Below are 16,225 nucleotides of genomic sequence, written 5' to 3'. Positions count from 1 at the left end.
ACAATACAGTTGATCTGGCTGCAAGTGATTCTGCCCTTGTGACCAGTGCAGACCAAGATCAGCCTGCTTGTCTATGCAGGCTGATCATGGTCTGCATTGTTCGCTATTCGGTCAGTAACACCCCATAGAAAAATAAATGGTACTGCCCAAATTGAATGATGGATCGGTCCATTTTAGAAATTTAGCAGGGTAAAGGTTAAAAACTATCTTCTGATACACTTAAACTCAGTAATTGAGGCATTTGCATGTTTTCAAGTTACACACAGCAATTTTGCTGTCTACATCCCGACAAGTTTGATATTTAGTGTTAACTATGGAATATTGTTTGTTTCTTCACATCGGAAGTACAAGGTAAAACTGCCATGAAAAATCTTGCGTCATAGAACTTTTGCAACTATTCTGGCTGTCTGTTCAGACTCAAATGAAATATAAAGGCACTAAAGGCTAACATGGCAGCAAATTCTCTGTATTATAAAATTAAGTGGTTTCATTATTATTTCAGAAGAAGAATTCTTTGACCTCCATTTTACCCTGATAGCAACTGTATGTTGTGACTGGAGATTAATTGATCATACAGACATTTAATTGCTATTTCAGTAGATTGAAAAGTCGGCAGAGGAATTATGTAAAATATTAATGACTTTTAGCTTTATAGTATGTCCCAGTTATGTCTACTGCAGATTTTAGATAAATTATCTAGTTTGGACTAAGTGTCATTCTGTAACCTAGGTCTCTGCAAGGCAGTGACTTTTGAACTTCTACCTGCTGGTCATTGGTCACTTGTCAATTGCTGGTGTAAGAATTTTGCACTAAAGTTTAATTCAAATGTTAGCAATTTGAAAGTATTTATTCTTAATAGGATTTTTTTGTATTACTGTCCATATTATTTTAGGAACTGACAGAATTGTGTCAGTGGCATTTGGTGACCTCTCGACTTTGGTCAACATTGCCTTTGTTCATTGATTGATTGGAAAATGGATTTTGTCTGCACCTACAGGGTATTGTCCTATGTCCAGTATTCTTGATTGAAAAATAGATTTAATTTGTACCTGCGGGTAGTCATGTACTTATCTCTGTCCAGTATTCTGTAGCATTGAGATAGCTGTGCATATTTTGCAGCAACACCCGAATTGTATCCACAGATTATCTAGTCTTAGGGGCAGAAGTGACATCTTGTGTCATTAATTTTAATGCTTAAAACTCACATATGAAGTTGAAGTCAAATGTAAGAATTGAAATAACGTGATATTTCCAAGAGTACTTTGCTGAGGGCTTACATGTAACCATTACAAGAAAACCACAGTAAAACCCATGCTCACAAGATTTGTAGTGCATTGATAAAAACTGTATTGTTTGTTTCTTTATACAGAACAATACAGAATTGGGAGGAGGGGTAGGGGGTGGGGGGAGGGGAAGAGAGGGGGCAAAGTCTGTTACCTGGTAACCTCCTGCTGGTGGAATATTTAGTTTCATTTTCATTTAGACTGAAGAAATGTTAAATTGTGGAAAGTTAATTTTTACACTCACAAAATGAGCCATGTAATTGGACATTAAGAGTAGATTGTGTGTGTTGTATTTGGTCAATAACCCGCAAACCAATCAGTGGCAATTATTGTGGTCATGAAGAGCAGGAAATGACTTGACATATGTCAGACACCCAAGGTTGTAAATTTGATGGCAGATTGCTGTAAGTGTACTTATAGAGTCAGTTCTGTTGAAGCCAGGGCGGTTACTGGAGTAAATGAAGTGTATGTACAAGAAAAGGATGGGAGGGCTCCTTTGCCTTGCCCATGAAAAGTTAAAGAAAATAAGGCCTAAATTCAGTGATTTTAGATATTGCTAGTTTGGTTATAATAAACATATTCAAACAATTAGAAGGCAGTGTTTTTATGAAATAAAACTAACTAACTCACTTAAATGAGTTAATTTATTATGTGCAGACAACTGTAGCATTCTTCAGCATGCTATGGTGGAAGTGGGGTCGGGGTGTGGAGTGGCATTTGTCACTAGTAGTGACAGCTTTTGTTTTGCATTTGAGGCATTCCCATTTTGTCAATGCATATCTGATTTGTATGCAAAGGCATAAAGGATTATGCATAGATATGCCACTGGACGTCACAGTTTCAAGAACAACTTGATACTCGTTACATATCCAGGGACAGTACTAGTGTAACAGAAAGTTGAAAAAAAAAATAGTGTTATGCCAAAACAAATACAATCTAATTTTTATTTTCTCAGAAGTATGGGTGTTGCTGAGTAATTATTTTTTTCTGTTTAACTCATTGTGATAAGAACTTTAATTGACCCAGCTCTAAATATAGCCCGAGTGCATTTGATCTAGTTTTCTATGTAGATCAGATAAATACTGTGTATTATTCCTGCTGGGTCGCAAGATGAAAGCTAGTGAACACATTAAGCTTTCGTTGTCACAGAGTCCTATGTCATGAACTTGTAATTGGCTGTTTTATCATCAGTTGGTAATTAAATTTCAGGAGTCTTTGGGGACCTTCTGTGTCCACCAGGAACTAACACTGATAGATAATGATCTTTTCAGTTGACCGAGATATTCCAGGTAAGTGACTGCTGTTGTAGCAGTGGATCGAAGTGCCGGAGCAGTTAACCGTCCTCTGTTTTATCTGTGTTGTATATACAAATTGTAAAAAAAAAAGGATATGATGTTGGCTTGAAAAACGGGATGTCAGAGACTGTATGTTTTTAGCTCACATGAACTGTGTTCAAGGTGAGCTATTAGTGTTGATGAATGGTCTGGTATCCATCGTTGTTGTCCATCATCTGCCATCAGCAATTTTACTCTGGGACTACTTGTCAGAATTACACCAAACTTGTTGTGTAGCATCCTGGCATAGCCCTCTCTAAAGTTTGTTCAGAATGGTTCCTGTTGGCCCAATAAAAGACTGTCAGAGCTAAAAATAGAAAAAAAAACTTTAAATGATTTCTCATGAAGAACTGGATTGATCTTCACCAAACTTGGTGTGTAGCGTTCTTGTATGGTTTTCTCAGTTTTGTTAAAATGTTTCCGCTTAGCCCGTTTTAGGGGCCGCTACAGTAGCTATTAACAGAAAAAGTATTTAAATTACTTCTTCTCATGAACATCTTGATAGATCTTTACGAAACATGGTCTGTAGCAATCCTTGTATGGTCCTTTTTCAGTTTTATTAAAATGATTTTGTTTCGGCCCTCTATAGGAGCTGCCAGAGCTAAAAATAGAGAAACCTTTAAATGACTCCTTTTCATGAACCACTTGATGATCTTAAGCAAACTTGTTCTATAGCAACGTTGTATGGACTTCTGTTAGGTTGTTTTCAATTGGTTCTGCTTAGTTCCTGGGCGAAAATAAGAAAAAACCTATAAATGACTTCTCATGAACTTTTTGATGGATCTTCACCAAACTTGGTCTGTAGCATCCTTATATGGTTTTCTCTCAACTTAGTTCAGATGGTTCTGCTTGACCCCTTTTAAGGGCCACCAGAGTTTGAAATAGAAATACCTTGAAACAACTCCTGAATCTCTTTATGGAACACCAAATTGGTCTGGAGCATCGTTATAGTCTTTTTTCAGGTTGGTTCAGATGGTTTTGCCTGCCCAATTTAGTGGCTGCCAAAACTGAAAAAAAAAAAAACACTTTTAAGCAACTAGTTCTTATACACTATCAGATAGATTGCCACCATACTTGGCATATAGCATCCTTACATGGACTTCTATCAAGTTTGATCAAACATGTCTGCATGGCCACATGTAGGGACTGCCAGAGTTAAAATAGTAAATTTTTAAATGACTTATAATGATTAGTTTGTAAGACCTTTACTCATTTTGGTCAGTAGCATTTTTGGATGGACTGTTTTTCAATTTTATTGAAATGTCTAAGCTTAACTGCAGATAGGGGTTGCCAGAGTTAAAAGTCTTTAAATAACTTCTTCTCATGAACTTCTTGATAGATCTTCATTCAATGTTCATACAGAGCTTGAAACATCCTTGATTTTAATGCTAAGGAACAAACTATAGTGTAGTACGAAAGTAAATCAGGATAACCAACTCTAGAAGTTAGCAAAATATTGAATTTGCTACAGAGTCCAAGTGAGGCGTATGCTCTCCATGACAATTTGATAAAAGTTACATTACTGAAATACTGTCAAAAAATGATGCACTAATCCAAAAACAAACAAACAATGAATTTGCAGTCAGATTCTTCATGTTCCCAGATGTATTTTACTTTTTCTTTTTTAACAGTCAATGCCACAGTAGTTAAGTAGTTTATGACGTTATTATGCTAATTAAAAATATTAATTATGTGAAATATTTCAGCAGCGTGCAGTTAATAGAAGAGGGAAAGTTAAATCCCTTGTATCCAGGGTAAGTCAGTAAGACAGTCTTTTACTACATGGCTTTAAATACAACAGATTATGTACTAATCCTTGCTAATCCAAACACAATGAAGGGGAATTCTTTTTTACTTATTCAAACTAAATTTATTTGTGGGAATAATACAATCCTAAATTCTACAATATTTCGCATGTACATTAAATTTTGCTTATTATTTACGGTGTTATTAAAATTTGTGAATTTCTAAAATTATAATGGTTTGGAAATAACAAATGTTGGTGAGTGTATTATTTTTATGTTTATGTATTATATCTTTATTTTGGAACGGTTGTTATTTTTTTTATAAAGTTTGCTTTTCATTTAAGCTTTTGAGGGTTGGACCTTTGTTTTATTCACTGCTTTAGGGTAAATTGTCTTTTTAGATTGTAAACTATTTACTTCACTGCAAATATTTTTGTTCAAGAGTTTTTATAAGTCTTAGAGTTAAGAGAATTTTATAAGGAGTAGGAGAGAATCAGGTCTGAATATATAATTATGAAAAGCTTTTGGAACTGTTCTGTTTTCACTCTATATTTTCAACCAATAGAATTGAGATTGGAAGATACAGTTTTGTTAATTAACAGTTTGTGGTTCCTCTCTGCAACACACCAGTGCAAAGTTCAACTGCAAACATGGAATGTCACTGAAGGACAGCTAGACTTTAGCAATGTCTTCTTGGTTAATTACTCTTTGTTATGAATAAGGCTACAATGCCTTGATAGCCTACTAATAGAGCATCCGCATGAAGTGCAGAGGTCTTGTCATGCAAATGATATAGTCAATGGTACCAGCTACTTTCTTGAATTCATAGACAAACATTCTGACAAAACTTAAAGAAGGTTAGGTAGAAAATTTTGCCGCTAGAGTGGAACAAGGTTTTCTTATTTCATATGGAAAAATGGAGTTATCATTTTGTGGGCATCTGATGAGTCACAATCTGTCTATTTAAACATAGATTTGGTGAATATCTATATATCTCTGAATCATATAGATTAATGAAAAACTTAAGGATTATTTAAAACACTTGAAGATGGACTTGTAACTGGCAGTGTAGTGTGTGTTGACATTTAGACTCAAACATTGCCCAAGATAACCGTATCACATCAGAGACACCCATACTTGTTATCTACCAGGGCTCGGCAAGACAGGGTGAAGGTCTGGACCTAATTCTGAACTTTAAAATTTGATAAGTCCGGTATATATTAATTTAAGCAATTTGATCAGTTGAAATAGCCCAGACCGTCATACTTTACTTTATCATTTTCACCTTCCTATTTCAGCATAGTGTCAATGCTGACTGAGATAGCAGTAATATTTGAAAAACAACAATAACTTTCTTATTTCTGAACAAATCATTTAAGTGTAAGCACTAAATGTTTTCTTTAAGGGTAAATGGGACAGTTGCCTATATGTATATAGGGCAGAAATTTTCCTACGGGCAGAATTTCTTTAAACTTTATGTATACGTACTGACTAAGAATCGATAACAAACACCTAGTGGTAGAGCGTCTGCTTTGAGTGCGGGAGGTCGTGGGTTCGATCCCCGGCCGTGTCATACCAAAGACGTGAAGAATGGTACCAGTAACTCCCTTGCTTGACACTCAGCATTAACAGGGAAACTGACCTCTTTTCTCGTACCATCGTGGCAATGGATTCCATCAGGAATGAGGTGTCGACAGTGATTAATATAAGTTGTAGAACTTCCTTCACAATCGACATAAAATAAATTATGTATAAACTAAACAAGATACTCCCAGCCACTCTTTAGTTATGGCCCTTGATTTATTAAAATGGCTATGTCCACTTTGGAAGTTTAGCAGTTCTTATCCAGTGTTCGTTAAACTTAGTCTAAAAATATCTTGGCCAGGTTTGATAATCAGCCAGATCTTGTTTTGATCTTTAACCTGCTGGCGGCAAGTGGTTCTGCTTTTGCGACCAGTGCAGATCTTGGTCAGCCTGAATCACCATTCAGTCAGTACCGTTTTGATAAACAACTCTCTTAACAGTTAATGGTACTGTCCAAATTGAAAGATGGACAAGTTCATTATAGAAATTTAGCAGGGTAAGGGTTTAAATCTGAAATCCACAAATTTAATTTTTTCACCAGGAATTAATTCTTGTAGACAAAACCACAGAATTTTGTGCCAATTAACTTGAGTTATTTTATGATAGGTTTCTTAATGTCAATGTAACTTGATTAACTTGTTTTACGTTAGAACTATGAAATGAATAGCTTGAAATGAGGCATCGTTTACCTGTAATATGATTTCAGTCATTGCTTGTAACACAGAGATAAAATCACTTCATTTTTCTATTACCTAATACTTATTAATGGAAATAGGTATTATTTTGATATTTAGTTTCAATGATGTTAAGATAAGAATTGATTTTCTGACACCGAAAGGAACTGTATCGTGAGAGCAACCAGATTTTATCGATTTTACAGTATGATTGTTTCAAGTGCCCATATTGTTTTTTTTTGTGTGACTAAGGTCTCGTTAGGTCGGATGTAATTTTAGATCTGATTAAAGATAAGATTCAGTACTGTTGAATAATTTAATTGTAAATTAATTTTACAAGTTTTTGAACCAATTCAGTTAACTCATTAGGTATCGGTTTAAGACAATTTGTCAGTTCTGTCATGTGTTGTTTGTTGGAGCTGTGCAAGGTACATCTTTTCTATAATAATTTGACTGAAGATAATTTATGTGAAGTCATTTGTTATGGGAACTCTTTAGTTATGCCTACAAGGAATAGGCAGAGATTCTGTACTTGCCAGTTCATCAGCATCTTTGTTCCCAATTCGGTTAAGTTTTTATATGTAGATGGTATCTCAATAACCGCAAGTGGGAATGGACTGAAACTCCACACTGGGGCTCACTGTGGTATTCTGACATGCAGTGCACAGGCTGTATACCTCTACTTTACTTTTTTACATTTTTGACTTTTCAGTTGTTTTGGTGAAATCAGCTATCTGGTAAGCTGGTATCTCAGTAACATCTTAAGGGAATTGAGTGAAACTTTACACAACAGTTCGCTTTGAAGATATGACATGCATTTCACAAGTCCCATAACTCTATTTTACTTTTTCACAAGGTCATGCCCCATTTTTTCTTTTAGCAGTTTTTTGTATGTAATCTGTTACCTAATTTAGCATCATAAGAGGGAAAAGTTCTTTGACTCGGAATTGTTTCCCTTTTTGTACTTGTTAAATAATCTTTATTTTATATTATGATTTTATCACGTATTTAGAGACATTATTTTGAGGAATGGATATTTTGTAATATCTTTACAAAATAGAAGAAATATTTCTTCTAGTGATGTTTATATTGTTGTCATGGCCAGTGGTCTGATACGACACGGTATATATGACATGGTGTATGTGTCACAATGGAGAACCAACATGGCATGATCTGATATTTATTACACTGTTCGATCACCCATTTACCAATATCTGATCAAATGTTTACATTAACTTTAAAAGAAAGTTAATTTCAATTCATTGACACACATTCAATACTATACATAAATACCTTTTCAACAGAGTTTAAAACGTGCCAATAGAAATTCAAATGGATTAAGTTTTATAATGACCAGTCTGTCTTTTATGTTAAAAACAAATGATATATGGTTTTATTTTGTTCATATTGCAACATTTTAAAACAGTTTTGAATAGAGGATTTGATAATTTTGGAATTGCAAGTGCAAGGTCAAATGCAATTCAAAGACCTTTATCAGAAGGTAGGTACGTTTATACTTAACTATGGAAGGGTGTTTAAGAATGATGTTCTAGTTGTGGATATTATTTTTTCTATACAATGGTTAGTTCATTTAATAATTAAAAGCATTTACTGATGTAGATAAGTGCTGTCTTTGTCTTTTTAGCTCACCTGAGCAATGCTCAGGTGAGTTTTTCTGATCGCTCGATGTCCGGCGTCCGTCGTCCGTCGTCTGTCGTCTGTCGTCTGTCGTCTGTCAACATTTAGCTTGTGTATGCGATAGAGGCTGTATTTTTCAATTAATCTTCATGAATATTGGTCAGAATGATATCCTTGATGAAATCTAGGCCGAGTTCGAAAATGGGTCATCTCGGGTCAAAAACTAGGTCACTAGGTCAAATCAAAGAAAAACCTTGTGTATGCGATAGAGGCTGTATTTTTCATTTAATCTTCATGAAAATTGGTCAGAATGATAACCTGGATGAAATCTAGGCCGAGTTCGAAAATGGGTCATCTCGGGTCAAAAACTAGGTCACTAGGTCAAATCAAAGAAAAACCTTGTGTATGCGATAGAGGCTGTATTTTTCAATTCTTCTTCATGAATATTGGTCAGAATGATAACCTTGATGAAATCTAGGCCGAGTTCGAAAATGGGTCATGTCGGGTCAAAAACTAGGTCACTAGGTCAAATCAAAGAAAAACCTTGTGTATGCGATAGAGGCTGTATTTTTCAATTCTTCTTCATGAATATTGGTCAGAATGATAACCTGGATGAAATCTAGGCCTAGTTCGAAAATGGGTCATCTCGGGTCAAAAACTAGGTCACTAGGTCAAATCAAAGAAAAACCTTGTGTATGCGATAGAGGCTGTATTTTTCAATTGATCTTCATGAATTTTGGTCAGAATGATTGCCTTGATGAAATCTAGGCCGAGTTCGAAAATGGGTCATCTCGGGTCAAAAACTAGGTCACTAGGTCAAATCAAAGAAAAACCTTGTGTATGCGATAGAGGTGGTATTTTTCAATTGATCTTCATGAATTTTGGTCAGAATGATTACCTTGATGAAATCTAGGCCGAGTTCGAAAATGGGTCATCTGGGGTCAAAAACTAGGTCACTAGGTCATATCACGTAAAAAACCTTGTGTATGCGATAGAGGCTGTATTTTTCAATTGATCTTCATGAATTTTGGTCAGAATGATTGCCTTGATGAAATTTAGACCAAGTTCGAAAATGGGTCATCTGGGGTCAAAAACTAGGTCACTAGGTCAAATCAAAGAAAAACCTTGTGTATGCAATAGAGGCTGTATTTTTCAACTGATCTTCATGAAATTTAGCCAGAATGATTACCTTGATAAAATCTAGGCTGATTTCGAAAATGGGTCATCTGGGGTCAAAAACTAGGTCACTAGGTCAAATCGAAGAAAAACATTGTGTATGCAATAGAGGATGTATTTTTCAATTGATCTTCATGAAATTTGGTCATAGTGATTGCCTTGATGAAAACTAGATCGGTTTTGAATATGGGTTATCTGAGGTCAAAAACTAGGTCACTAGGTCAAATTAAAGAAAAATCTTGTGTATGTGATAGAGGCTGTATTTTTCAGTTGATCTTCATGAATTTTGGTCAGAATGATTGCCTTGATAAAATCTAGGTCGAGTTTGAACATGGGTCATCTAGGGTCAAAAACTAGGTCATATCTAAGAAAATGCTTGTTTTATCGCAAGAGACCAATTTTTTGGTCCAATCTTAATGAAAATTGGTCAGAATATTTGTTTCCATGAAATCACTAGGTCAAACATGTTTTACACTGTTATGGAGTGTTTCTTAGGTGAGCGACCTAGGGCCATCTTGGCCCTCTTGTTTCAAATTACTTTATGTAGAAAGCTACTTATGTGTGTCAGTTTTTTTCAGAGATTCTTTGTAACAAAAATTGATTCATTTTTACAGTCAAACACTTTTATCTTATTAATTAAATGTCTTATCTCTGTATTGTTAGGGTCTATTGTCATTTATTGTATGGGAACATCTGCTATCAGCATCAATACCTATTGTTATACTATCTTTGGTTTCCAGTCAAGATACAGAGCACAGATTCAGTTAAGTGTAAACTTGAAAACAGGGTACATTAAATTTGTATTCACTTTCTCTTCATTTGTGTGTTTCATGCTCTGTAATTCTTTCTTTCTACAAGAATCTGATCAACTTCTGTCCCAAAAGTCTCGAATGTCTCCAGCTTTGTATGTTTCCTTCTTTCTGCACTTTAATATCTATAAGTGTATTTCCATGTTTATTACTCTTAACTACTTTTGCCCATTCCCTTTAACCTGTTTATATAGTCTTTAGTTCTCTGTTGACATGTGACTAACTCCTCTTTTTTCTCAACTTCAGTCTTTGTTCCTTGTCCTGGAATCTTTACTTTTGTTCAACATCCTCTAAAACTTACCTTGTTTCCTATCCATTTCCTTGAACCATTATCATTTCAAATGTCATAGAATAGAAAGCTAGGTAATTGAACTTTGTTGACGTGTTACTTGCACAATTGCGGTTCAAGGAACTCAAAAACATATTAAGGTTTATATTGTGGATGAAGCAATATTACTGAGGCATTATTGATTTTCATAGCAAACCATTAGCAGACACCTTTGATCCAATTAATAACTTAATCACTCCAAGCTTTTTAATAGCTGTTCTTGCATCATTCTGTATAATTGTGTCCAGACACAAGGGATTTCTTACAGCTGATTTGAATTGAAAAAAAGAAGTTACAGTTTTGCATGATATTAATACTCACTGTAAATAGTAACGACCTTACATTAAAATTACAAATTCCAGTTGACTTGCTCTGGTGTTATCGGTGTAGGGTGCCCAATAACATGAACTAGCACACATACAATCCCTGGTGGAATATACCCGTATTCTGATGTCAAAGTTATTATAGCGGTGTAAATAAGTAAAACTGGTTTATATCTTTTGGTTGTTTTTAAATGGCACACAAAGTTAGCTGGATTATACAAAGTATGTAAACTCCCCTACTCATCCAGTTGTCCATGTCCATGTCTGCTCTAGTTGTCCGTGTCCATGTCTGCTCCAGTTGTCCGTGTCCATGTCTGCTCCAGTTGTCCCTGTCCATGTCTGCTCCAGTTGTCCATGTCCATGTCTGCTCCAGTTGTCCATGTCCATGTCTGCACCTTGAGTAAAGTTTTTATGTACTTTGCTTTATCCTGATTACTTGATAGATTTGCTTCAGACTGAAAACAGTTGTTTGTCATTATAACATGATATAAGGGCCATAAATATTGCATGAATATTTGATTAATTATTCCCCCTTTTCACTAATGTTTTTGATGCTCTTTCTCTCTGTATCAGTTATTACTAAATGAATTTGATTAAAAATACAGTTATTCTGCATTATCACCCACATAGTCATAATAAGTCCCTCACCAATATGGGTTCAAGCCTCTTGGGGCGTTGAGTTCTGAATTCTTCATGCGAGGAAGCCATTCAGTTGGCTGGAAGGTCACTGGTTCTACACAGGTGTCCACCTGTGATGAAATAATGCATGGAGGGGTACCTGGGGTCTTCCTCCACAATCAAAGCTGGAAAGTCACCATATGACCTATAAATGTGTCGGTGCGATGTTAAACCCAACAAAAAAAACAAAAAAACTTTCTGGTACTTTCACTCTGTTGTGGTTATTACTAAATGGATATGCATCAAGTTTGAAATAATTGTTTTACATTATCACCCACATCATATGAAGCAAGGTGCATTACGCTGGCAGAAATATACATTTTCCAATTATATCTGTTATTACTAATGCTTCAGTCACACTACACCGTATAGCGTTAACAGACGCCAAACGTATAGAAAAATTGTGGCAGAAAGTTATTCGGTGATGAAAGGCATCCCCCGCAGCTGCTCTGTGCTCTCGCGATCGGTGTATGGGGCGCATAAAACGCACAATGACCGCAAGATTAATTAACATATATAGGACGAAGAACGTTCATTTAACGGATATCACCGTACTAGTAAGTAAACGGACTTGTACTACGTAAAACATAAGCGCAACCCATGAGAAACTGACAAAATGTTCTCGTCAGATAGCGTCCTTTCAACATGTGTTACATCCGTTGAATGTCCGGTAGTAATCCGGCCGTGAATCAGGTCCACCGGACAAGAACAAATGTGAACCAGACAAGTACAGAATAGGGAACACACGAGTAACGAACATAAAGCATATCAGCGCATTGCTACCGTACATCTGATGGACAACTTTGTCCAGTGGTGTACGTTCTAAATTTTGAACATGCTCAAAACCTTCCACCGAATGGAACAAACATCGCCTGACAAGGAGTGCAGGCGCCACATGAGAAACAGAAAAGAAACGCATGCGAACAAACACGAACAGATTTAAAATTTTGTTATACGTTGGACGTAAACGCTATACGGTGTAGTGTGACTGAGACATGGATTTGACCCAATATTATCCATGTTGGAGTCTGGGTGGATAACTCTAGTTTCTTCAGATATACCCTATTTCCTTATCAAGCATCGAAATAGTCAAGTGTGCTTTTGTTTCATTATTGTATCTATGACCAGAAGGCGCACTGCAGCAGTGTATTTGTCTTATATATGACTTTATACTTTTAGTAAGTAAGCCGTTTTGTTTACAGTAGAATATATAAAAATTTCATAGGATTTTATTTTAAGATTTTGGCAGTTTGCTAAAATGTCACGGACTAAAAGTCCTGGCTTGTAGTGCATTCATAAGTTTAACTGTCAAAAACAGTATAATATTATTATTTGGGTGTAACTGTTTATTAAGAAAATGCCCCCTGTTAAGGTTATAATGAGATGTCTATAACACATTGGTCAATTAATTTGTGACGTCCATTTCCCTAAGAGAGACTACAAAGAGACTTGTAAATTATTTCTAATACCAAATATAGCTGATTATGTCAACCATGACTGTACTATTTTATTGTATAAAAGATTATTGGATTACATAAATTCCTGAAAATAATGGCAGTTTAATTGATTTACACCTTTTGTCCCAGTGGAACTAATACTGTTAGATTTTTAAACAGCAAATAGTTTGCAGATCTTCCAGAGATTAGGCAAGGTTCAATACTACCTTCTTTGTAGCTTTACTCTGTTTAACATAAAATGCAAATATATGGTCATAATGTAAGATAATATCTCAAAATTATTGTTTTTAAATCTCTTTGAGAGTAGTATGTTTGGCTTTTTATAGCTATACTCAGAATGTCACTGTTTTAGGTGCAATAAATGAAGAACTCGGTGAAATTCATCATACTTGTAGTGATTATTCCAGAATCAATTTGGATCAATTAGTGTGGTCTTGTACAATAGTTCTAATTGATTTGTAGGTGAAATGGTTTTGAATTACTTCAGTTTAAATTCACAATTACCTGTTTTATGAGTATCTAGTTACAGAGAATTTAATACAGCCAGATGCTAGTATTTAGGGAAGACAACATAGAGGTGGATGCGTAGGTAAGACAGCATAGTGGCTTTATGTGAGGGGAAGACAGCAAAGAGGTTGGTGTGGGGAAGACAAGATAGAGGCTGGTGTTTAGGGAAGACAGCTATGTTGGGAAGACAGCATGGCAACAGTGTGTGAGTGTGTAGGGGGGAATACAACATACAGGCTGATAGGGTGGTGCTGGCAGCATAGCGGCTTTGTATGTTGGGAAGACAGCATAGCAACAGTGTGTGTATGTGTAGGGGGGAATACAATATAGAAGCTGACAGAGTGGTGCTGGCAGCATAGTGGCTTTGTATGTTGGGAAGACAGCATAGCAACAGTGTGTGTATGTGTAGGGGGGAATACAATATAGAGGCTGACAGAGTGGTGCTGGCAGCATAGAGGCTTTGTATGTTGGGAAGACAGCATGCAAGGCCACTGTGCCGCAGATTTATAGATACAACTGATTCTAATGAAATGTTTATAAACTTTATAAATCCGGTACAGTCTGGCAGTTGTTCTGATAAACTATCTCACATTGATATACAAGTACCTGTTTTACCATTCCTTAACAGTTGTAATAATTCCAAATCAAACAAATTAAAAACTTGAAAACGACTAGGTGGACAGTATTCACTATATTTTGACATGTCAATTTTGGCAGTTCTCCATATACAAACCCCACGTGAAGTTTTCTAAAATACGTCTAATCGGCGTGACATCATAACATTATATTTACACAGGTATTTAAATACATTTAAATCATGACTTTCTCAATTACAATTCTCTTTTAAAATGAAACTGAGTCAGTTAACTACTAAAATGTTTTCATTTCAACATCCAAAACAAATTTGAAAACCATAACATTAGCATGTTATTAATATCGCAGATTGTAATATTTAGTAATATGATCTATAATCAACCATCGTTTTCTGTTAACTCCGATTTATACAATAGAAATATTGATATATAGTTGAGAGTCTATATTTAACTGCTTATAAAAAGTCAGGTATTGAACTATCGGTTTTCTGTTACGGCGTAGTTTTTCACGATACTGATTGTTTAATGTTTCTTTGTCTGGATAACTAAGTGGTATAAAAATTTTGTTATTAATTAGAATGTGATTTATTTTGGTGTACCTGTGGATTTAATTGATTATTAAGAATGAGGGTAAGTTTTGATTAGTAACAATAACAAATGTATGATCACTTTGATTGTTTTGGCATTAGGTAAGCAACATCAATAGATAGTTATGCTCTATTGTAGACCTATTTATTATTTTAATTTGTTCTTTGAAGTTGTGGAATTTGTTTCAGTATGATATTTCCTTTGATTCGTGGTAGGCATAATCTATTAAACTGCGTATGAGGAGATTATGACTGTCCACAGTATTGCAACTCCCATGAAGGCGTTATGACTGTGATCGTCATCAGGATTATAAGAATCTTTCACTGATTGAAGGTGTGGATTGGGGGTAACTGTTTGGCAGTAATGTGGCTCTGCTAAATTTCTACAATACCAGTTACCTGAGAGTTAGGTATTTCCATCCACACCTACAATATGTGATAGATTCTTTTTTAGCTCACCTGTCACAAAGTGACAAGGTGAGCTTTTGTGATCGCGCGGCGTCCATCGTCTGTAGTCAGTGCGTCCGTGCGTTCGTGCGTCCGTAAACTTTTGCTTGTGGCCACTCTAGAGGTCACATTTTTTGTCGGATCTTTATGAAAGTTGGTCAGAATGTTCATCTTGATGATATCTAGGTCAAGTTCGAAACTGGGTCACGTGCCATCAAAAACTAGGTCAGTAGGTCTAAAAATAGAAAAACCTTGTGACCTCTCTAGAGGCCATATATTTTACAAGATCATCATGAAAATTGGTCAAAGTGTTCAACTTGATAATATCTAGGCCAAGTTTGAAACTGGGTTACGTGCCGTCAAAAAGTAGGTCAGTAGGTCAAATAATAGAAAAACCTTGTGACCTCTCTAAAGGCCATATTTTTCACGGGATCTGTATGAAAGTTGGTCTGAATGTTCATCTTGATGATTTCTAGGTCAAGTTCGAAACTGGGTCACGTACGGTCAAAAACTAGGTCAGTAAGTCTAAAAATAGAAAAACCTTGTGACCTCTCTAGAGGCCAAATATTTCATGAGATCTTCATGAAAATTGGTCAGAATGTTCATCTTGATGATATCTAGGTCAAGTTCGAAAATGGGTCATGTGCCATCAAAAACTAGGTCAGTAGGTCAAATAATAGAAAAACCTTGTGACCTCTCTAGAGGCCACATTTTTCATGGGATCTGTATGAAAGTTGGTCTGAATGTTCATCTTGATGATATCTAGATCAAGTTCGAAAGTGGGTCACGTGCCTTCAAAAACTAGGTCAGTAGGTCAAATAATAGAAAAACCTTGTGACCTTTCTAGAGGCCATATTTTTCATGGGATCTGTATGAAAGTTGGTCTGAATATTCATCTTGATGATATCTAGATCAAGTTCGAAAGTTGGTCAGGTGCCATCAAAAACTAGGTCAGTAGGTCAAATAATAGAAAAACCTTGTGACCTCTCTAAAAGCCATATTTTTTATGGGATCTGTATGAAAGTTGGTCTAAATGTTCATCTTGATGATATCTAGGTCAAG

General features: G+C 35.6%; 1 protein-coding gene across 13 annotated transcripts in view; it reads left to right on the top strand.

The window, feature by feature from the left end:
- LOC123551935 (uncharacterized) overlaps positions 1–16,225 on the top strand; it is a 98,882-nt gene that overhangs the window by 44,848 nt on the left and 37,809 nt on the right. For 9 of the 13 annotated variants that reach the window (XM_053541496.1, XM_045341243.2, XM_053541495.1 and 6 more), the window contains one exon: positions 4,324–4,371. The exons of 1 other annotated variant lie outside the window; for it this stretch is intronic. In XM_053541496.1, coding sequence (XP_053397471.1) covers positions 4,324–4,371 — 48 coding nt within the window. Of the gene's footprint in view, positions 1–4,323; positions 4,372–7,819; positions 8,122–14,406; positions 14,760–16,225 lie in introns of those variants that run through there. 3 more of the 13 variants (XM_053541490.1, XM_053541501.1, XM_053541502.1) reach the window with 3 other exon arrangements.

The sequence above is a fragment of the Mercenaria mercenaria genome, chromosome 4, assembly GCF_021730395.1.
Source record: "Mercenaria mercenaria strain notata chromosome 4, MADL_Memer_1, whole genome shotgun sequence".
In the NCBI taxonomy this organism is placed as follows: domain Eukaryota; kingdom Metazoa; phylum Mollusca; class Bivalvia; order Venerida; family Veneridae; genus Mercenaria; species Mercenaria mercenaria.
This window is presented reverse-complemented; position numbering and strand designations above follow the sequence as displayed.